Source organism: Barbatula barbatula (genome assembly GCF_947034865.1).
Source record: "Barbatula barbatula genome assembly, chromosome: 25".
Lineage (NCBI taxonomy): Eukaryota > Metazoa > Chordata > Actinopteri > Cypriniformes > Nemacheilidae > Barbatula > Barbatula barbatula.
Genome location: NC_136788.1, coordinates 9741418 through 9763806, shown reverse-complemented (window position 1 = coordinate 9763806; position 22389 = coordinate 9741418). Strand labels below are relative to the sequence as shown.

The window sequence follows — 22389 nt, the reverse complement described above, 5'->3', positions numbered from 1 at the left end:
GTGTTTTTGACCTCTATATAAGACTGGAGCTGTCTGAGGGCATCATTTTTCTCATAATCAAGGTCATCCACTCGCTCCTCAGCCCTTCTGAGAGCTTCTTTGAGCTTCTTCATCTCCTTCTCAGTCTGCTTTTGTCCCTGATGGAGGTAACATCATATAAAACAACACGTTCTTTTATCAAATGTTCCTGGTATTTGAGTTTTGAGTTTTCTCTATTGTACACAATGAGATGTACCTCTCTTAGGATTTCATCTTTTGTAACAGGTAAAGTGTTGCTGAGTGGGTTTATAGGGTTTGTTGATGCGGTCCTTCTTTCAAGGTTGGACCTCATCTTCAAAATGTCCAGCTCTAGCTGCAAAACCCTTCATTTTCCATTAGAAGAATCAACAGAGTTAAAGTAAATATACAGTAGGGTCCAAACTCAAAGGCCATACTTTGATTAAGGTTCAATAAATGATAACAAATAGCATGCATTCCAGTTTTCATACTACTATGTATGATTTTAAAGCCTATTAACAAAGACAGTAGCACTGTGTCTACACCGGACGCGGCGTGGCGCGATGTGACATGACACGCTTGTTCTAATGGGATTGTCACGGTTCGCCGCACTGCATCCAGTGTGGACAAATGTAAAGTTATAATGGGTTCTGATGCATTCTGTTGTCTTTTCCGCTCCGCGTCCGGTGTAGACACGGTGCTATGATAACTATAAAGATAAACTTTTACAAATTATCCACAAAAAATATTATTGGGATTACTTTCAAATCTTGCAGCATTTAAAATGTAAAGCTTACAACAAACAACAGTATCGTGGATGCATATGAACACCCATTTATATCTATATTTTGGTCATTTAGCGGACGCTTTTATCCAAAGCGACTTACAGAGAGTTCAGGGAGCAATAAAGCAATATGTCATACAGGAGCAATAATACAATAGGTGCTAATACCAAGGTACTATCAACAAAAGCCAGAACAATTTAATTTCATATGTTGTGTAACATCACTGGCTTTCTCTTTGCAGAACTCACTTGTCCTGTAATTCTGCTCGACGGCGGCTCTCATTAAAGTGGCTCTGCTCTGCTGCTTCCTTGTCCTGTTCGAGAACACTCACTGCTTCAGACAGCTGCTACAGAGACAGAAAACAACAGAGATAAGTGTTTGTGAAGGAGAAAAGCCCCCTAAAAAAAGACTATAAAATAATTTGGAAACAAAATGGTTAAATGTGGAAGGCTTCTCATATACACAGGGTATATTTAAGCAAGTGGTAGTTGGAAACATGTAAGATCTGAACCTTGTGCTTGAATTCCATAAACTGTGAGATGCTGTGGCTTTGTTGATGCTGTGTGTCTCTGGTTTTAAGAAGGTCTGTCTGAGCGTCCAGATGACTTTTGGTGTCCCGGAGTCTCCGGATGAGCTCTGCTCTTCTCATGCTGCTTTCCTCCAGTGCAGCTTTGAACTCAAGCTCCTCTGTTGAACCCTGTGGTCGTGGAGCACCTTCTGGAGCCAGACGAGATGCAGAAGACCATCTCCGCATATCCAAACCGCCACCATGTTTCTTTATGTACTGACTGTCGAGAGGGCTGATTCGTGGAGAATCTTTGTTATTAACCGTCAGATATGAAAAATCAAACAACCTATGCAAATTCGAGTGACATGAGATTTAGAAGACAGCGTTTCTAAAAACTAACCTGGTGCTCATTTTTGAGTGCCGATTTGATCCAGATAACCCTAAAGTGAACCTCTAAAATGAAGAGGTCATAGTCATTAAATGTTACAAGGTTATGAAACAACCAATACTTATTTAGATACAAATCAGTGCTACGGATAGTTCACCCAAAAATCATCATTTACTCTTATCATTTAAAACTTGTATGACTTTCTTTTTTCCGCAGAACACAATAGAAGATATTTTGAAGAATGTTGGTAAGTGGCACCTATTTACTTGCATTGGTTTTTTGTCCATACAATAGAAGTAAATTGGTGCCGGCAAAGAAAGTCATACTGGTTTGAAATGACAAGATTGTGAATAAATGATGACAGAATTTTCATTTCGGGGTAAACTATCAATTTAATTTAATTTAATTTAATCATACATTTTTGCACATACCTGATCTTTAAAGAGAGACCCGTTGTCCCAAAAGTCAAGAACCAAGAATGCGAGGGGGCTTGAGGGTCTAGGCGTGTTCCGGAAGGATCTACAGCCCAGGTCAGCATCCCATCCCTGGTCACTCCTGTGTCCCAAAGGTGAGAGGCTGTTACTGTCTCCTTTCCACATGGCCATAACCACAAGAGCTCTGAAAAGAGTTTGCTTTGACTGCAGATGGAAGACACTCGGATGCCCTGCCCTGTCTTGCCCTTATATAATACAATTTCACACTCAACAGCGAGTTCTGACCCAGCACGCCAAAGCAACATAACAACATCCAAACAATACATTGTTTTTTATTGTTGTTGATATTTGTTTGGATGTAGTAAGGAGCTTATATTATTTCAACATTCAAATTCAATATCAATATTTGAACAACTTCTGATGTATCCCAGCCAGTGAGAAACACTTGAAATCTTACTTTTAAATCTTGAAATACAAATCACCAAGACGACATACCTCTTGTTTCCTTGGTTCTGGTTGTTTATTACTCTCTTATTCTCTGCTTCAGTGCTTCACACACTCAATAGGCGTTCTTATTAAGCAGACGTGGCTGTTGAAAATAAAGCCCTGGTAGCGGGTATCTATGGTGATGGTCATATACAAGACACAGAGTGTGTGCGTCCAGCCCACCCCTTCAGCCAGCAAGCATTTTGTGAGCTCATTGGGCTATTTATGGAAGAAATTATTACAATGAGAAAGATTTAACACATACATGCAAACACGTTTTCAGTTTTTTCCTGAATGGTGCTGGTGTCAGTCAGACGACTTTAAATTATTTTCTCTTGAAATATTAATAACTTAGGAGTGGTTTTCTTTTTTTATACATTTTCTTTTGGTTCAAATTTTAAAAGTAGACCCTAACAGATGAGTCGTTGTGAATAGGCTACTTGAATCTAGTCAAATAAATGAATGAAAGAATAAACAAATAAACATACAAATAACAATAAATACAATAAAAACATGACAAATAAAATTGCCACATGGTGGTGCTATCAACATTAAAAAGCCAACGTTAAATATATATGTAGAAATGTTGATAAAATTGCTGTGAAATGTTAGCTCATCACATTTTATTTTTGAAGGTAATCGCACAGACTCAGTGAAAAGAATTGCGACATTCACATCAACGTCCGTTGGCAGAATGCTATACGAAAGTAACTTCCAAACATTGCCTTGAAGCCCGTTTTCCCAAATGTGTGGTTGAATGATTTTTTATAAAGACGGCTCATTAAATAAAATGTAATCTACCCTCTCCCTGTATAAATTATAAAAAATAAAATCCCTTACTGACTAAAATGTTTTTTTATGGCATTTACTTATAAATTACTTTTGTATTTTTATGTGTATGTCTTAACATCAGTTAACATTGGTATCTACTGATGATCATAGAAGCATAAGAAACTATGAATGCATGCTGTTAATGCATTGCACATTATGCATTTTTCCTCGTCAAATTAAACACACAAAACTGATTAATACTTTCTAACACTCATCAGACAAAATGTTATAATACACATAGTAATCTGTGCATATATTGTGTTGGTATTTAGTGACATTTGTTGCAAATACAGCTGCTTCCACCTAAACAGACTGAATAGTTTGGAACTATTGAGCGCTCAATGAACCACGTGACCAAGCGGCGGCGAAATTAAAGTGTGTCGCAACTCTGTTTTACATCACGCGGATTCGGTGAGTCTGCGCATGTGTCGTAGACATGCGTGCGGGGAAATTTGAGTAAATATTACCGGGACCACAAGCATATAAGTAGCGACATGTTTTGGAGCACGTGTTATCACGTTTTTTTTTGCATTCAACATGTACACAAAAATAGCCTCGTGTTTAAGCAATCGGCTCATTTCTAAGGGCTTTAAAAGAGCCACGTTTCATGTGCTCTTCAGCACCCAATCAGAGGATGACGTAAAGAACTTCATCATTGACAACACCGAAATAGTGAGCAGCCGAAGTTTAACCCCAGAGATTACTTTAAGGCTGATCACACCCAACTGCCGCTTTTGGACAGAGAAACCTGAACTATGGCCTTTCTCTGACCCCTTTTGGGCGATTTATTGGCCTGGTGGACAAGCACTGGCTAGGTAACGTTCTCTAGCCTAAGTAAAATAACTTATACCCATCACGCTCACTAAAGTTGGATCTACCAGTCAACACTAATCTCATTTGATCAACTTTACACAGGTATCTCTTAAATAACCCTGGGGTGTCTAGGGGGAAGAAAGTTCTGGATCTCGGTTGCGGAAGTGGAGCTTCGGCGATTGCTGCCAAACTCACCGGAGCTTCGAGTGTGGTTGCCAATGACATTGATCCAAGTGAGAGTTGACCACTTGCACCAGACCCGCATGCGCATTAACCTAAAAAAATTACTTATGCATAAATGTATGTAAATTTGTTATATTTCAGTTGCTGCTGTTGCCACAAAAATGAACTGTGAACTGAACGACTTGGAGCCCTTGCCCTGTCTCACAGAGAATATGATTGGTTTAGTACCTGATCAGTGGGACCTCATTCTTCTAGGTGACATGTTCTATGATGAAGTTCTGGCTGATGGTCTGCATCGGTGGCTCCAGAAGTGCATCGTGACACATGGCACGCAGGTGCTCATTGGTGACCCAGGACGAGCTCAGTTTGAGGGCCATGACATCAGGAAAGGATTACTTGAGCAGGCGCGCTTTGAGCTACCGGACTCGGTCAAAGAAGAGAATTATGGGCTAACTAGTAGCACAGTGTGGTGCTACAGACCTGACCTCTAACATGTGTTTATATGTTGTTCATATGTCACAAAATGTAGATGTTTGTCTGTTTGATAAACAAGCTCTTAGTAATGTGTGGGTTTTTTGATCAAAGTAGATGTCATTCTGTATAACACAGCCATTTATATTTCTTACTATTGTTGCGGAAATTTGGTCTTGAACGCAAGAAGAAATCTTCCATACAAGGGTCCAGCTGCCAAAGAGTTAAAACTTTATGAAAAGTTCAATGATCATCTGAAACCACTGCTTTTTACGTCAACGTGCCAACATTTTCAAGAGGTGTATCCAGTATTACACCAATCAGATGCGTTCAGGTTATCTATACTCTTTCTCAGACTCCGCCACAATTAGTTACTAGGCATATTGGTTCATTTCTTATTGTGTTATAAAACGTTTTCATAGAGACTCTGTCAAAACTCAGTTTTAACAGTATTCTCCATGGTGAATATAAACCCAATATTTCCCAATATTACTGAAGTAATACCGCGGAGACTAATACAAGTTTGTAAAGTACCCTGGATTCACAGACTTTCAAACAATAAGTTGGTTTGCTTGGGTCTTTCATATACGTGGGGGAAATAATTATTTCATCCTTTGCTGATTTTGTAAGTTTGCCTGCTTACAAATAAAGTAAGGGTCTATAATTTTTATGGTAGGTTTACTTTAACTGATAATAGACGGAATATAAAAAAAATCATATAAAGGTTATAAGTTCATTTGCATTTCAGTCAGTGAAATAAGTATTTGATCCCCGAGCAAAACATAACTTTGGACTTACTGGAGAAACCCATGTTAGCAAGCATAGAGGTCAGACATTTCTGAAAGTTGGTCACCAAGCTTGCACATGTGTCAGGTTACTATTTAGTCCACTCCTCTGTAAATATTTAAGGTTTCTTGGCTGTCGCTCAGCAAATTGTTCTTCACAGATTTTCTATAGGACTAAAGACTGACTAGGACATTTAATGTGCTTCTCTTTAAGCAACTCTTTGGTTGTCTTGACAATATGCTTTGGGTCTTTGTCATGTTGAAGGCACATCCACAACCAATCTTCAGTGATCTAGTTAAGTGGAGGAGGTTCTTGCCCAATATTTTACAGTACATGGGCCCATCCCTCAGTCCCTCAATGCGGTGAAGTCATCCTATACCCAAGCAGAGAAAAAGCCCTAAAGCATAATGTTTCCTCCGCCGTGCTTCTCTGTAGGGATGTCATAATTGGAGCCATAGCATTTTTCTCCCTCCAAAAACAGGAGTAAATTTTCTTCCCGTTTGACCACAGCACTTTCTCCAAAGTCTTTTCTGAATAATTTTGATGTTCATTGTCAAACTTCAGACAAGCCAGGCAGGCCTTCTTGGGCAGGAGGACCTTGTGGGTGCTTCTGGATTTCAATCTATTGTGGTATAGCGTGTAACCAATGGTTTGCTTGCTAACTGTGTTCCCAACTGTCTTGAACTCATTAACAAGCTTCTTCTGTGTAGTTCTGGGCTGATCTTTAACCTTTCTTATGATCATATCTACCCCATTGGGGAAATCTTGCAGAGAGCTTCAGACCAAGGACAATGGACAATTATTTTGTATTTCTTCTATTTCTAAATAATCGCACCAACTGTTGTCTACTCACCAAGCTTCTGTCTGTAGCCTATTCAAGGTTTGTGTCTACAATCTTGTCCCTGACATCCTTTGGAACGTATTTTGTCTTGACCATGGTGGTGGAGAGGTTGAAATGAAAGATAAGGATTCTGTCGGCAGGCATATTGTGTATACATAACAAGCTGGAGCACATAACAAAGCTTTGGAGCCAGAATTCTTGCTGCTTGGTATGGGATCAAATACTTATTTCACTGACTGAAATGCAAATCAATTCATAAGATTTTTTGGTTGCTATTTGGTTTCTATCAGTTAAAATAAACCTACCATAAAAATCATAGACCCTTCATTTCATTGTAAGCAGGCAAACTTACAAAATCAGCAGGGGATCAAATAATGATTTCCCTCACTGTATTAGACATCATTGGATTATTTTATAATCTACCCAAATGTGCTTTGAAAAGGGCATTTGTGTAAATCAATATTTAATGAATTTACTTATTGTAACATATTGTGCATAAGTATATGTGTTCCTTATGTGTTTGTGAAAAATATCACATGTGTGAGAAATTCCTTCATATACTGTATGTTTTTTATTGAACATTTATCAGGTTCCACTGTTGTTGAAAATACCAACAAAATATGAACACAATACTATTTTTACACAATAAATATTTTCGTACGGTGAAATGGAAACAGTTTTGAATCATTTACCATTTCAAACACTGATGATTTGTGATGTGCGAGTGTGTAGTTTGGTCAGTTCATGTCAGTAAACAGTCCAAGACACTTGTTGAATCTTGTCAGGCCCAATAAGGTGGTTAAGGGCCTCCCTTGATTTATCTGAGAAAGAACACATTTGGCATGTATAATCAAACTAATTCCACATACATATGTAACTGGCAAGCTGTTACTATTTTGATTAACCAAATATTGGACTAACCTGTAATAAGGGGACATCCATGGAAATTAAAAATTCTCATGTTGGCACAGTTCGCAAGAACAGCAGTCACAGCCAGATCGGTTAGATTGCGACACCGTATCATCTGCAACTCCTGCGTAAGAAACATAACAGAAGTGAGGTCTAAACTATCGGCGTATTTGGAAAAGAACATGTACCATACAAGTACAATACCTTTAGGCTGTGTGAACAAACCCCTGTTGCAAGTCCAATGACTCCATTGTCCGTTACCTTAATGAATGTACAAACATTATGTAATAGCATTTAAAAACATTAACAGCACTTTGTACAAGCAACACAATTCATAAACTTCCAAAATCTGAAAGTTACAAAAGGTGAATTACCTCCGTCCCAGAGAAATAGATGCTGTGGAGAAACTTGCAGTTATTCCCCAGCTCTAGCAGGGCTTTATCACTGAGAGCAGTGCATCCGCGGAGCGAAATCACTTCTAAATATTTGCAGTGTCGAGCCAGTGCTTGAATCCCGGAATCTGTCACGAGTGCACATCCTGTGAGATCAACTACCTGAAGATAAGGGCACTGGGATGCCAACACCTCTACACCTGGGGAAAAGGAGCAGATTACATTAAAATGTCCATGTACTTTTCAAGCAGTAGTTTAAACATTTTCAAATAAGCATATCTATAAAAAATATGAATTCAGAAACTTCCATTACTTTCCAAGACCTGAAAATGTCAATTAAAAACTCATTTTAGTCTCTATAACCATGACAGCCCAGTTATCTACATTCACACCACTTTATAATAAAATGTAATATTCGTTACTTGAGCTATTTATTTGTATAATTTGCTAAATAATACCCTCAGATGTGATTTCTGCACAGCCTCTTAGCAGTATGGTCCTCAACTGCCGACAGTGAATCTGTTTAAGCGCAACGTCCGACACATTGCAGTTCTGCAAGTCCAATGTGTGAGTTTCAGAGTGCAGCAGCTAAACACGAATCACAATTTCACATTATTGTGCCCGAGTACAAGCTGTCATCCCGAATGCTTGTATTAGACAAAGGACACATATTACCAGATTTATGTTGGAGTCGTTGACCGTGCCACAAGAGTCTGACGACATAATTCGTAATAACTTGTCTTTAATGCCAGCAGGCAAGAGCTTGATGTCGTCATAGTCCTCAGGACGCTGGGCAACACTCGAAGCGCACCTGTAAAAATTACACAAGACTATTTAAACACATCACGCCTAGATCTCAGATATAGGGTTATGAAACCTTTCATTTTGAACAGAATATATACATACAATGACTTCATTACTTTATATACTGATATAATAGCAGCATACTGTAGATTACAGTAACGTTACTCACAGGCTCACTAGAGAATCCACAGTAACGTAAGCCATTTGGTCGGTTTCAGCACTATTTCTACGATTGTACATAAACTGCTATAGGCATGACGAACATTTCGAACGAACTCCAAATTATTATTTCCCTTAATTAATGTTTTGCTAACGGTCTGTCTGGCATCTACACTTTGTTTTGGTCCATTCGTTTGCAAGTACCACCGTAGGCGCGTCGCATTGTAAAATACGTCATTAATAAGCGACACGCAATAGAAGTGGTGTCCTGCTATAGTAGCGTAACCATAGTAACATCGAATACGTTTAAGATTTTTACTACATTTAAATTAAAGCATCTAAAAACTTCACTAATTTACATATATAAATGTTATGATTATTTACCATGATAAATATAAAATGTCAGCATTTTTCGAAAATCTAAGATGTTTAACCGGTCAAGGTTGAATCGTATATAAATTATATCATTTACTTTTAATGAGGTGAACCATTTTAATAAGAGTCAGAAATTATATTTACAGTTTACGATAATACATCTTTCCTTTTATAAACAAAGATAAAAAATAAAGTCACTTGAAAACAGCTAAATTATAGACCAAGAGGTTTAATAAGTCATGTAAACAATTAGCAAGAATATGAATATTTTTAATTTTACGAAACTGCAAAATCCGAATAAAAACACCAGAACATATAAAATGTTTGAGCACCTTTATATAAATGTAAACATATTTTAAATGTGGAAAAAAATATAACTAACATTCGTAAAAAAGACTGAAGGAATTTAGCTACCAGCAGCTGTTTTCAGCAGTGAGTAAATGCATGCATTTACAAATATATACAATCCTTCAGGTAAAACACTGTAAATGTTCACATTGTTGCATTTGCATATTTGTTGCCTTTGTACAGTTTAGAGGTTTATCACATTTCACAGAAAGTAACAACATGAGAATGTACTACATTTTAGAAATGTTTAAACTTTAATAGATATTGAGGTTTTGTAAAGGAATTTAATTAGAATTCAAGTTCTGTCTGGAGAAAATTTCCTTCTCTTTGTCTTGAAACCTCTTCTTGAACTCTTGGAAGAGGCTACATGAGCTAGAGACGTCTGTGGACTGGATCTGCTCGCTTTTCAAAGGGCTGAAAGACCAAGTCCCTGAAAATAAGAACATCAAACCTTTTAGATTTTGTTCAATAATGCTGCATGGTAACCAGCAAATATGTGCCAAAGCAAAACTGGGTGAACAACCCCTCTAAGAGTGCATCACTTTGAATTAATCGTTAAAAAAAACAACTAAATCCTGTGTCCAGTACCTTGTGCTGGACCATGGATGGTTTTCCTCCTTTTAGCTTTTTTATCTTCCATGTATGAAATCCCTGAAAAAATTAAAGTGCAGAGTTAAATGCATTAGGTACAAATATGACTAGATACAAACAGCTTAGACATACTTCAACTAGAACTACAGCTTTTACCATTTTTTGCTCTTGATAACACGTCTGCTTGAATGTGGGTGAGTTCAGTTCCATCAAAGTTGAAAGATGACGGCAAAACTTTAAACTCCAATCCAAAACCTTCTTGTAATGGCATCAAAGCAGGGTTCCCCAATTCATATTTACTTTTAAGTACAGGCTCAGGTGAATGCAAAGATTTGGGAGACATGGTCCTTCTTCTAATAACATAGTTATTCATTGATATTTGTCTTGTTACTAAACTTTCTTTCTTTGGAATAAACCGTTTTCTAATAAACATAGATGAGGAAAGTGCATTTTCATTGGTAACTTCAGAAACTTTCATTGCGGTGGCTTTATGTACCTGAGGAGTATCACAACTTTTAGGAGACACTCTCACATATTTCTTTCTTGCATTCAAAACATCATCGGTTCCCATCAATCCGTCCCATTTGCGCTTTGACTTTCTTCTGTCATTCTTCTGATGGGAGCTGATTGTTATTGTAAGGGTTTCTGGTGGAGTTTCTCCACAGTTTTTATATCTTTTGTTTCGTATTAGTCCCTCTCGTCTCTTAGAAGACCCGTACAGTGAAAGACAAAACATTTCAGAACGGTTCTTAACATCAGGAGATTGGTTCGCTTTCTCAGAATGCTTCGGGATCTTATCTGTCAAACATTTTGAAGGTGATTCATCTTTTATCTGCTCTGAAGGTCTGTCCAGTTTCTGAAGTGGTGTCAGAAACAGAGTCTTAATGTTGTCCACAGCGGCATCATTTGGTGTGCCAGCATGCGATGTTAATAATGCTTTTGTGCTTTCAGATGAATTTTCATCATTGGTCAAAAGATTAACTTTTAATTCAATGCATCCACGGTCTTTAGCGATGACTCCGAAATGATCTTCTTCATTTGTGTGCATCTTCAACCTTGTGTCTTCATTTCTTTGTATCTTCACATTTGTTTCACTGGCATTAATTTCAAGCTTTTGTTCACTCAACTCTGTTTTCACCTGACACATGCAACATAAACCCTCTCCATAATTTAAAGCTTGAAACCATTTAGCAATACAACAATAAGACTCCAGCTTTTCATCAACCTCACATAGATTGTTCCTCTCAATGGGCTTTGTGTCTTTGGCATGCTTTTCAGGAAATATAACTTTTATTTGGTCATCACTGTGGTCCAGCATTTCAATCTCTACCTGGTCCTTACTAGAAGAATGTACACCAATGTCTTTTTGCATGTCCTTATCTTCTGTCATCTTACCAGCAAACCATTGTGCTGCAATTTCATGTGGGAGAACATTCACCTTAATCATAGCTAAAGCATCCATCTCAAGTTCTTCTGTATTAACATGCAGAGCAACTTTTGTCACATGTTCTTCTGCAAGCGTACAGGCATCATTAGGAATCATTTCACTGGATTCATCTTGTATTTCAAGATACATTTTTGGTTGGCTTGTAAAGTTATTTTCAAAGGTTAATTCATCATCAGTACCATTACAAACACCACCAACCAGCCCTGATGTTTCTGACACAGCCGAGTGATGCATTTCCCCCGAAAGATCTTCTTGTGATGGCTTACTCCAGTTTAGAGATGCGTTTTGTGCCGCATAATTGGAATTCTTTGGTACGTCTTCAAATCTTCCCATGAAGTCTTCTTCCTGTAAAACTTCGAGTGCGGCATGAAACGACCTGGAGGATGAAGAAGAATCACATTGCTTGTCGGTGTTATCACATTGCTCAGAAGTCACCGGTGATGACGCATGCATAATTTCTGATGCTCCGGCCGTGTCTCCTTGCATATCCTCACCTTCCATCATCTCACTGGAAGAGCACTGTTTAGCCACTTTATGAGGGCAAACATAAATCTCATCTGTTTTTTCATTACATTCATTTAGCATTAGAAGTGACAGCACAGCCTTCTGTTGTTCTTCATTTTGCATTAGAAGTGACAGCACAGCCTTCTGTTGTTCTTCAACCAAAGGATTAAGATTTAAGTTTGTGCGGCCACTTTGGATGTTTCGTTCAGTCAACACAGACCGGTGTTGATGCTTAGTTTCTGACATGCCTGGTTTTCTTAAAGCAACACTTTTATCTATTAAACACACTTTTCTTGACATGGCCACCAGTGGAATTACAATATTTGGTTGATGGCTGCTTTGTTCTGTATCCACACACTTGCGTTTCATTGAGTGGTTACTGTTTGTCTCTGTTAATGATTGGTCACACACAAAACCAGGCAAGTTCTTACAAAGTTTCACATTTTCTGGTGGGATTCCTGCTTCTGCTGGTACTTTGTTTGCAATTTGTATTGGACAATAATCTCGCTCGGTTATTGATGTCTCATCAATCGTTTTATACACACAATCACGGTTTGTCGGTTTTTCATCAAATCCACTTTGTCCAACCGTAGGACTGAGCTTAGGTGAACTCCCATTCACGAGCAAATCAGTCAAAATGTGACTTCTGCCTCCAGATCCACTTTTCAAAACTCCTTGTTTTCCTATTTGGTTTTCATAAATTCTTAAAGAAATGTCACTTTTTTCCAGTGTCCTAAACACGTTTGCTATACCTTCTAGGGAATTTACAGTATTTGGTTGACAACTGGTTTGTCCTGTAACCACACTTTCAGGCTTCGATAAGTGGTTATCCTTTCCATCTCCTGTTTCTGTTAATAAGCCACCACTTTGACAGTCAGAGTTTTTCTTCTCAAAAACCGATCGCATCCGTTTTTCTACCCATACTTTGTTCACAGCTTTTGCATCCCGATGTCCCGTTCCTTCTCGAAATGCGCTTTGAGTTGCATGTGCTGAATTTTGAACCTCGGATTCATTTGCTTTCACATTAGGTGAACCTGCGCAGTTACTCTTCCTAGTCGATTCATTAATTTGAACAGCACGTCCACCATATAGCCTTCCCCTTCCTGATGTTCCAGCGCTTGAGCAACTTTTATCAACAGCTTGATTATCTAACGTCTTCACTAAATTATCACTTAATCTTATGGCCACCAGAGGCTTTATAGCATTTGGTTGACAACTGGTCTCTTCTGTAACCACATCATCAAGTGTTGGCACGTGTCTGTTAGCCTCAGCACTAATGGAAACTGGCGAGTTTTCATGAACATTGGATGTTTGTACTTCTGCCGTTGTTTTGCTCACAATTTCCGTTGCATGCCCAATTGTTGCAGATTTATGAGAGGCATCTTGTAATGGGTTTTCGAATTGTGTGCGAGAATTGCTAGTCTTTTTTCCAAACCTCTCCACGCTTATCTGTTCATCCCGTGCTATTGTATCAAGTTCTTGGGATGGGTTCGAATGGGCTCGCATAATCTCTTGTGGTGCATTGACCTTCTGCAGGTCCTCTTCTAAACCGTGCCCTCCTGCTGATATAACAGACAAGGTTTCAGCCCTTGAAACATTCTCAAAGATTAAAGAGTCATTTGCCATATTTGTTTGTGCAGCAGTGTTTTGACAAAGTAGGAATTGCTCATTGGAGGAAACAGACAAGGGTTCATGAAGACCCTCATTGTCCATGGTTTTGTCCTGTGACTTTGGGAGTGTTTGTTCGTCTTCTGGAACTAGTTTCTGACAGTTAGTTTTAGTTGAGCAATGATGCTGTGGTGGCTTATCAGGGGCATCTAGTGATCTTTGTTGCAATTTACCTGCAGAGTTTCCCTTTTCTTGTTCTTGAGAGTGAAGATGTCGGAAGTACCAAGAAATCCCACATTCCCTGTCAATGTCATCAAGGTTCTCATCAAGATTCAACCAGGACGACTTGTGCTCCATCTTTGGCAGCAATTCGTCACGTTTCAAAACATGAAAATCCTTGGCAATTTGGCTCTGGGTGTCTTTTTTAATTTGCCTGAGTATCACGCCATCTTCCTCCCGACAGTAATTAAAGACGTCTTCCATTACGTTTTTATATATTCCACTATTTACAGCATTGCGAAACTTGCAAACGTCCCCGTTCCAGAAGAGCCTCAGGATCTCCTTTCCGGCATCAGTTTTATTGACGTTTTTCTGGTGCACATCTTCCATTTCCTGAATAAAATTCATTAACGTCTGCAATTTGTCCAACGGCCATTCAATTACAGGGATGGTGGAGTACTTGTCCGTGTCTCCCATGCTCGTTTTCTTATCAGTCAATGCTTGCTTATCCTTGGGCATCTTCTCACTTGCTTCTTTTTGGATTTCAGCATGCTTTTGGTCTGTTACTGGACTATTAAGCTTTGGTGAGCTTGCATGGTTACATTGGCTGGTTGATTCAAGGAGGCAAACTGGACTTTTGACCGCATCACTACCCAGCCTTGGCTCTGCTAACTTTGGTTGTTGATGCTTGTTTGCCGTTTCATTTGGTCCTCTTATCGTCCGCAGATCAGCGTTAATCTTCAGTGGATGTGTAAAATTAGGTAGATGGTGTATCAGCACAGATCTTGCATCAAGCGCATGAGTGGATTTGTTTGAAAAGTTAACAGATGCCATTTCTACTGGAGATAAGGGTGTGACGACGGCCACAGCTTTCTTCGTGGTGTTGTTCTGCTGGACGTTTTGTTTACCTGTTGAAGGTGTTTGTAGGCGAGCATGGTCACATGAGTATTCAGCTCTTACTCCATGGTTAACAGGTCCACCGTGGGAACTAATCTGTCCGTTATGTGCATTTGTATTTGTGGGGTTATATCTATAATCAGATGGCAAGGTTGTCCTTTTTGTGGATGGGTCTAGCTCTGACAAATTATTAGTAGCATTTGCTTGTGTCAAATCTCCCTGCATGTCATTAGGACTCTTATTGTGAATGGTTTTTGTTGGGAACTGTTGCAAACTTTTTGGGTCATCTGGCACGGAGGTACATTGTTGTTGCATACATACACTGTTATTAGAGTTAAACACTTCTGCACCCGGTCTCGAGACACAATGCAAGATGTTTGGCACATGATTGGTTTCCTGCATGTTGTTTACAGGTACAAATAACTGGACTGTAGAACCAGGCTGAGTCCAGAGAACAAATTTCTTTTTTTGTTTTCCTTTTGGCAGTATAAATTTTGATTTCAAGTGATTTTCCTGTGCTGGCTTCATGTCATTGGACAATTGAGTGTTACCAGTCACAATTTTGTAACTGGTTGGCTGTAAACTTCTGGAAGAGTTTTGCTGAAAGTAATTTCCAGTGGGGGTTTGTTCTGGATATGGAACATTTGCAGAGTAAGGCGGCAAGCCTTGCCGAGAATAGTTATGGTCCAAGTTGTTGAATGTCCAGTCTCCAGATGGGTCCCCCATTTACATGCAAGGTTTGGTTTACCGTTGTCCTGGGTGCTGAGAAATAACATGCATTCTGCAGAACGGTCTCTTCTGTTCAGGTGAAATCACATCCCTATAAAAAAAAAGGTGAAACCATGAATGTCTTTTTGGGACAAATATAAACTGGAAAACAAAATATCTAGGGCTGTCAACTTTAGTCGTTTAGTCGACTAATCGGTCGATGCCGTCTTGGTCGACTGACATTCTCATTGGTCGACCAGTTGCCTATTTTTTTTAGCCTATGTTTCATCCCCAACTTTAAATACTTTAATTTCGGCTATTTAAAAAAAAATCACTTAATTTTCAAAGAATTGTATTATTATTATAGTTTTATGTATTATTGATGTCTTTTCGTTGTTGTTTTATAAATGTTCTATGACGATTGTTTAATAAATGTTCAATCAAAATGCAAAACATCGCGTCTTTTTTTTTTTTTTTTTTTTTTTAGTCGACTGATCGCTGCGCAGGACAGGACTTTGGTCGACTAAGCATTTCTTTGGTTGACTACAGCCCTAAAAATATCTATATCTTAAACTAAACTATATCTTAAACTAAAATCTAGCCATTACAAAACTGCTACCACATCAACAACCAAAACCCTTAAACTTTACAGGGCTCCAGACTGTGACTAAATGGTTGCACTTTGCAAACAGTTTTCAGGACACTGTGAGCATTTCTAACAAGTACTCACGAATGTGCAACCTGCAAATTTGGAATTCCTTTTAGTAGTTATCTCATGTATAAGACCGCGAGCCCACCACCAGTGCAGGTTGCGTGTGATAGTCAACTGCTCGGGTCACTCGCGTAACTGATGCTTCCCGCCGACGCACATCACCAAGGTCGTCATTGACAAGTTTACACACATACTGCGCGAGCGCATTACTATGAGTCGCCGTGATGGTTTTCTTGTGCCCCAGGACGAACAATTTGATATACGAGACGTTTAAAACGAAACTAACCGTAGAGTTCAAGAAACAATGTATCTGTTGATTACTTGACACCACTGGATCATTTCAAATCCGTTCACAGCAAGAACCAACGATGCTCTTGTTAAGTTTTATTTGACGTTATATTTACATGTGTTTGTGAACATGAGGAAAAGTGTACTTAATACACAATAAAACCATCGTAGGAATGTAACAATACGAGACCTTTAATTTTGCTTTAATGGGTAACACTTTTACATGTCATTTGTGTGCTGAGGTTATGGTGGATTTTCTAATATAATATTGCACATTTAGTTAGTTAAAGGCCTCATCAACTATTCAGATTTAGCTGTCGGCCTCATGAACTGCACGCACACCATATTTGTATGCATCTGAGCACTTGAACACGATGCACGTACAACACATAGACATTTCTATATTTTATGCTTACAAAAGAATCGATCTATTGCATTTGCATCATAGCGAGTTACCAATGGTTTGCGTTTAGTCCCAACTGTCTGGAAATCATTAACAAGCTTCTTTCGTGTAGTTCTGGGCTGATCTTTAACCTCTCTCATGATCATCTTTACCTCATTGGGGAAATCTTGCAGGGAGCTCTAGACCAAGGACAATTGACAGTTATTTAGCATTTCTTTTATTTCCAAATAATAATAAATAAATTGCACCAACAGTTGTCTCCTCCTCACAAAGCTTCTCTCTGTAGCCTATACAAGGTTTGTGCCGGTCTACAATCTTGTCCCTGATATCCTTTGAAACGTATGTGGTCTTGAACATGGTGGTGGAGAGGTTGAAATGGAAGATACAGATTCTGTTGGCAGGCATCTATTATACATTAACTGGAGTACTTTCTTAAAGTTAAAGGACTAATCTGTGGTCCATATAGGCACACAACCAATCTGTGGAGCCAGAATTCTTGCTGCTTGGTAGGGGACTAGGGCTGTGTATTGGCAAGGGCCTCACGATACGATACATATCACGATAGATGGGTCCCGATACAATATATCACAATACATTCGATACGATACAAACGTTCGATATATTGCAATAATTTGTTTTAAATACAAATTAAGAGTGAGCTAAAAATACATGTTGGTGTGTACAATCTATGGTATTCTGGTATGTTCATCACATTATAGTGATAACTCTGCAGACACAAAAGATTCCATTCAATTTTATTAACAAAGCTATTTATAAGAGGTATTTGTCATCTTGCTTACACAGTGTTACTGAACAGCGAACATATAATGTTTAAAGTGCATATTTAGCCATAAAACATTTAAATGCAAATGCCACAAAAAACATATTTTTTTCAGTATGTTGTTAATAAAAAACAAAGTACATTAAAATCTATTCATAAAACTGAAATTGTCAGTATGACTCTCTTTTATATCCCACTCCACCAGTGCAGTTTTCAGTAACTCCGCAATGTTTATGCCAGTATGGCTCGTCTCATGCATTGCGCTTGTCTGTGGTTGTGTTGTAATCCTAACATACGATGCATTGCAAGTCAGGGTCACTCGCTCTACCGAGCTAAGGGATTTTTTTTTACCTCTTCCTAAATCCCGGGTACTTCTACGTCCGTTATGTGCCTGCGAATCGGAATCACATAACACAGCTAGTGTTCACCATATGCCCGAAGCCGGGGTTTTCAACCACACGGTCGCAAATCCTTTCAAATAAAATACACCACCGACTCTGTTATTTTCTTTGCACGAGCTAAGATATACGGAAGCTTGTTGGTGATATTATATGAATGAATTTACTTTACGCCTTTTGCTTTCTCGCACCCGCTTACTTTTGAGACATTGTCCGTATGACAGCGAATCACAGCGACATCAACAGGAACGGTAAAAATGGTTAGGCGATGAAACGTCATTTTGAATCTATTCAAAACATGACTTACTTAAGGTATCGAAACTATAGGTTGGACTATCGATACACTATGGTGAAAACAATTATCGCAATAGTTAGCTGTATCGATAATAGAGCCCGACCGATATATCGGCCGGCCGATATTATCGGCCGATATGAGCTAATGGCATTTAAATCGGCATCGGCGTTTATAACGGCCGATAAAACATGAGAAACAGAGTCTCATGCTTCACTTATGTTATGAAAAACGCTGGCCGCTTCCAGACTCTGGCTCCATTGGCCAGGAGGTTTCTCACTCCTCCACCTTCATCTGTCCCTAGTGAGAGGGTATTCAGCACTGTGGGGGCCATCTATCAAGATAGGAGGAGCTCTCTAACAGGTTCCAAGGCAGAGATGTTGTGCTTCCTGTACTACAACCTGCCACTTCTCAACTGGCAGTACTAAGGAGCACCCTGTTCAAGACATTTTTCAAAACACTGTTCAAATATTAAAGTTCAGAGGTAGACAGAGTAAAAGTCTAAAAGTATAATTTGTAAAAAGTAGTGAAGGAGGAAAACCTCTTGCCTGTGTGCTGTATATATTGAGAACTTTCTACATTGTTTTAATTATATTTTGGTATTATTTATTTATTTTATATTTTATATTTATTTATTGTATATGTAGCTATACATTTAACTTATTTTAATTTTATTATGGTTTTGTGGAATATTGAATTTGTTTGGTATAGCTCTTTTACTTTAACTTTAACTTATAATTTATTTACAGTACACACTGTTAAAACCAGCTTCAACTGGAAGTAAATAAAAGTGTTAAATGTTTAAAACCAGACTGTTTTGTGATCATTGAAAAATATATACTTTAGATGTGCAATTGTTTAGTCATTGAGACTGTAATCTAAGGCTTTTTTTTAACATCCCTTCTGGAAAATGGTTTATACAGCCCACATACCTAGAACAGGCAGATATTTTGCTATTGAATGTTGTGTAAGTGCAGTTTATAGGAAATGGGTCTAACATCCAGTTTATTTTCAAAATCAAAATATCGGCTTATAAATCGGCTCTTTTCAAGTTAATATCGGCATCGGCCCCCAAAAATCCATATCGGTCGGGCTCTAATCGATAATTTTGCACAGCCCTATAGGGGACCAAATACATATTTCACTGACTGAAATGCAAATCAATTTATAACCTTTATATAAAGAATGTTCTCCTGGTTTTTTATATTCGGTCTCTATCAGTTAAAATAAACCTACCATAAAGATTATGTGAAATGTGAAAAACAACCTGAGATTTCTGTATAAAGTGTGTCAGATGTGCCTTTATTTTAAGTGACACATCTGAAGTAATCTAACAAAGTTTTGAACTCTTGGTCTCTCAAACCCTTGTCTGCGAGATTTATTTCTGCACTGGAAGGCCGATTCGCCTCAAAAAGGTCAATACAAGTAAATCATCTGATATACACTTGGGCTGTCAAAAGTAATCGATAATACGATGCATCGCGATGCATTACTGTGTCAAGCACACGCTAGAGTCGGGAAAAAAACTTTAGCGCACTTCCATTATGCACAATCAGCACTGCCAGATATCTATTTGTAATGTTCATCGAACAACAAATGATGGGTCCAAAAACACTCACTGATATTAAAGGAATTGTGTAAAATTATTGATTTGCACACATTTGATAGCCCCATTCGTTTCAAGCCAATACGCTTATTACAGTTATGTAATGCAATCATTATATACCACCAGAAAATACACATATGCATATAAATAGATGAGTCTGCGTGGAAATTGATTCTTCACCGTTATTTCGAAGCCTTAACTGGCGCAAAATACATTGCATCACAGACAACATCAGGCACATCTGTAATGCATCTGCTTGTTTTACACTCTTTGGACACCAGGTGGCATAGTGAGCAAATGAAGCATCAAAAAGTGAACCCTATGGCTAAAAAGTTTCACGAGGCTTCATCTAGCCACCATTAGTTCTCCGGGCTTTAAATCCCACGTAAGAAATGGTAAAAACCCATTCGGAATGCACTGTAAGCCACTTTGGAGAGGTGTCTGCCAAATGAGTCCTTCGGGGTCGTGTTAAGTAGCAGGACTGACACTAAACTCGGCAAAACATACAAGTCCTCAGTAGGAAGTAATTTCTTCAAAACGGCTTCCGCCGTGAAATGTAACGCTTGAGGCTCGATTTCCTTTAGGAAAGTAAAGGCAAATACCAAACCACACACACTCTACGGTTTAACGCCATCCCGAGGACAGTTATTTCAAATCGACAAAGATGTTACACAAATTTCACTCAACGACGGACAACGAGAAATTCATCTCAGCAGGAGAAACGCGTGATTTTGCACGCGCCGAAAATCGACATCGAAGTGCATAAATAGGGAAACACTTTCGCAATAATATACATTTGTAGACGCATCACCTCGGGATCAACACAATCAAAAGAAACAAGGAAATAGTGAATGACTTACTGAAAGCGTGCGTCTTGTGTTTATAATGAAGGAAGTTCACTCACAGCTGCTCTTGTGATTACTGCTCGTCACTTTATGTTGCGCGTGTGCGGTGGGACCTTATCAAAGCTTGATGAGCGCGAGGGGTGAGGGGCGGGACTGGTACGTTATAGGCCTTGTTGCCAGGTTGTGATTTTGGTGAACGGATTTTAAAATATAGGCCTATATTTTTTGATGACGACGAGTTTATTATTATGGTTTGTATTGAGTATTTGCATCCTCACGGACGAGTTGATTAGTTTACCTTTTTAAAGACGTTTCGCCACTGTATTGACTGGAATTTATTCATTACATCTGGCAACATCGCAACTGAAACGTTCAATTTGTCAATCAGTTTAATTGACAACACATTTTCACACGAACAAAGAATTTGTCTTTCGTTTCTTTTTTACCCTTTACTGTTTGATAGCTCTGTATCTACTTATAACTGCTGTAAAAAAATTCTGTTTAGAAATAAATAAATGTCTAACAAGATACAAACGTTTTATTTGATCAACCAATCACATTTCCCGGCGGCTGCGTGTTGAAGGATTTTTATTGTGATTTTTATTGTGGTTTAAACGTGCTTTTACATTTAATATGCTTTATGATTTCATTATTGATCACTAACTGTGCATAATATGTTGAAAATATAACCAGTGTGTGAGTTGAGTTAAGGGCTGATTTTGAGTGAACTTTCTGTACCAGAATAATATGTGTGTGTGTAAAAATCAGATTACGCAGAGCTCGTCGGAATTTGGTGGAGTGTGGGCAGGGCCAGATTAACACTTCACTGTACCCTGGGCAACAATATTCAAGGGCCCCATCATCACAACCCCAGGATCACCATAATCTGGCAAAATACAGAATAAATTACAGTAATACAGTCAATATACTCAATATTTCAATAACTAACTGCCATCAAGTGCATTTTGATGTACAGATGTGCAAATGTTCATCGAACTAAAAATGCACCACTATGTTCTCTTGTCAAGACCACTCAGTCATGATGTTATGAAAACAAAACACATCGGCATCAATCTGGCAAAATTGACCCACTACATAGTGTTGTGGAAAATTGATCTTGTAGTTTCAAAAAATTGCTCAAACAAAGAAGGTCCAGGTGTCAAAGAGTAAACTTTATTTGTTCGAATCAAACAAAGTGAGATCTTCCCAAAGCATCTGAAAATACAGTGTTTTCAAGCCCATATTTATAGTGAAAAATAGTGCAGGGGGTTCGTCTGTTACACCAATCAGGCAAATTCCCATTATCTCTTATTTTTAATGACCAATAACCCTATCTCTGCCACCAATAGATCCCAGGCAACAGGACACGTTTTTAATCGTGGAATCTTGGTTGGTGCATAAACAAATAATTAATGTGCCCATATTCGGACACTTTTCCGGTTTTCTTCCGGCAAAACAACTTGGTGAACTCATAATGCATCCTTGGCCATATGCAATAACTCATGAGTCGTCCTTGGCCATATGCAATAAACTGGACTTGTTTACCAACATGTGTGTGTAGTACGAGCAGGTGTTCTATG

At 38.5% G+C, this 22389-nt stretch overlaps 3 protein-coding genes across 4 annotated transcripts; 1 reads left to right on the top strand and 2 right to left on the bottom strand.

The window, feature by feature from the left end:
* The first annotated feature begins 3829 nt into the window (after positions 1–3829).
* On the top strand, positions 3830–5371 carry etfbkmt (electron transfer flavoprotein subunit beta lysine methyltransferase). The gene is made up of 3 exons (XM_079450420.1): positions 3830–4244; positions 4345–4475; positions 4567–5371. Exons 1-3 carry the CDS (start codon positions 3967–3969, stop codon positions 4914–4916), a joined length of 759 nt encoding a protein of 252 aa, XP_079306546.1. The 5' UTR covers positions 3830–3966; the 3' UTR covers positions 4917–5371.
* A 1702-nt stretch (positions 5372–7073) lies between these two features.
* Positions 7074–9033, bottom strand: LOC306890848 (protein AMN1 homolog). Of its 2 annotated transcripts, none has more exons than XM_079450860.1 (7): positions 8798–9033; positions 8500–8635; positions 8283–8376; positions 7807–8024; positions 7637–7693; positions 7445–7556; positions 7074–7344 (listed from the first exon to the last, which is right to left on the bottom strand). In XM_079450860.1, exons 1-7 carry the CDS (start codon positions 8866–8868, stop codon positions 7271–7273), a joined length of 762 nt encoding a protein of 253 aa, XP_079306986.1. In that variant the 5' UTR covers positions 8869–9033; the 3' UTR covers positions 7074–7270. The 2 variants fall into 2 exon arrangements, with proteins under 2 accessions (XP_079306986.1, XP_079306985.1); XM_079450859.1 differs by having other exon boundaries at positions 8283–8412; positions 8798–9026.
* Positions 9034–9481: 448 nt separating this feature from the next.
* LOC306890338 (uncharacterized protein) lies at positions 9482–20944 on the bottom strand. Its single transcript, XM_079449975.1, has 4 exons — positions 20825–20944; positions 10258–15596; positions 10099–10161; positions 9482–9940 (listed from the first exon to the last, which is right to left on the bottom strand). The coding sequence occupies exons 2-4, from the start codon at positions 15500–15502 to the stop codon at positions 9795–9797; spliced, it is 5454 nt and encodes a 1817-aa protein (XP_079306101.1). The 5' UTR covers positions 15503–15596; positions 20825–20944; the 3' UTR covers positions 9482–9794.
* Between the last annotated feature and the right edge of the window lie 1445 nt (positions 20945–22389).

Coding starts and splice junctions, on each gene's coding strand:
- LOC306890848 (XM_079450859.1), bottom strand. CDS start 8,868: ATGTACAATCGTAGAAATAGTGCTGAAACCGACCAAATGGCTTACGTT. Junction 8,413..8,499: donor ACGACTCCAACATAAATCTG/GTAATATGTGTC, acceptor ATTCGTGTTTAG/CTGCTGCACTCTGAAACTCA. Junction 7,557..7,636: donor TTTGTTCACACAGCCTAAAG/GTATTGTACTTG, acceptor TTTCTTACGCAG/GAGTTGCAGATGATACGGTG.
- LOC306890338 (XM_079449975.1), bottom strand. CDS start 15,502: ATGGGGGACCCATCTGGAGACTGGACATTCAACAACTTGGACCATAAC. Junction 10,162..10,257: donor GTTATCAAGAGCAAAAAATG/GTAAAAGCTGTA, acceptor TAATTTTTTCAG/GGATTTCATACATGGAAGAT. Junction 9,941..10,098: donor CATCCATGGTCCAGCACAAG/GTACTGGACACA, acceptor TCTTATTTTCAG/GGACTTGGTCTTTCAGCCCT.
- etfbkmt (XM_079450420.1), top strand. CDS start 3,967: ATGTACACAAAAATAGCCTCGTGTTTAAGCAATCGGCTCATTTCTAAG. Junction 4,245..4,344: donor GGTGGACAAGCACTGGCTAG/GTAACGTTCTCT, acceptor AACTTTACACAG/GTATCTCTTAAATAACCCTG. Junction 4,476..4,566: donor TGCCAATGACATTGATCCAA/GTGAGAGTTGAC, acceptor GTTATATTTCAG/TTGCTGCTGTTGCCACAAAA.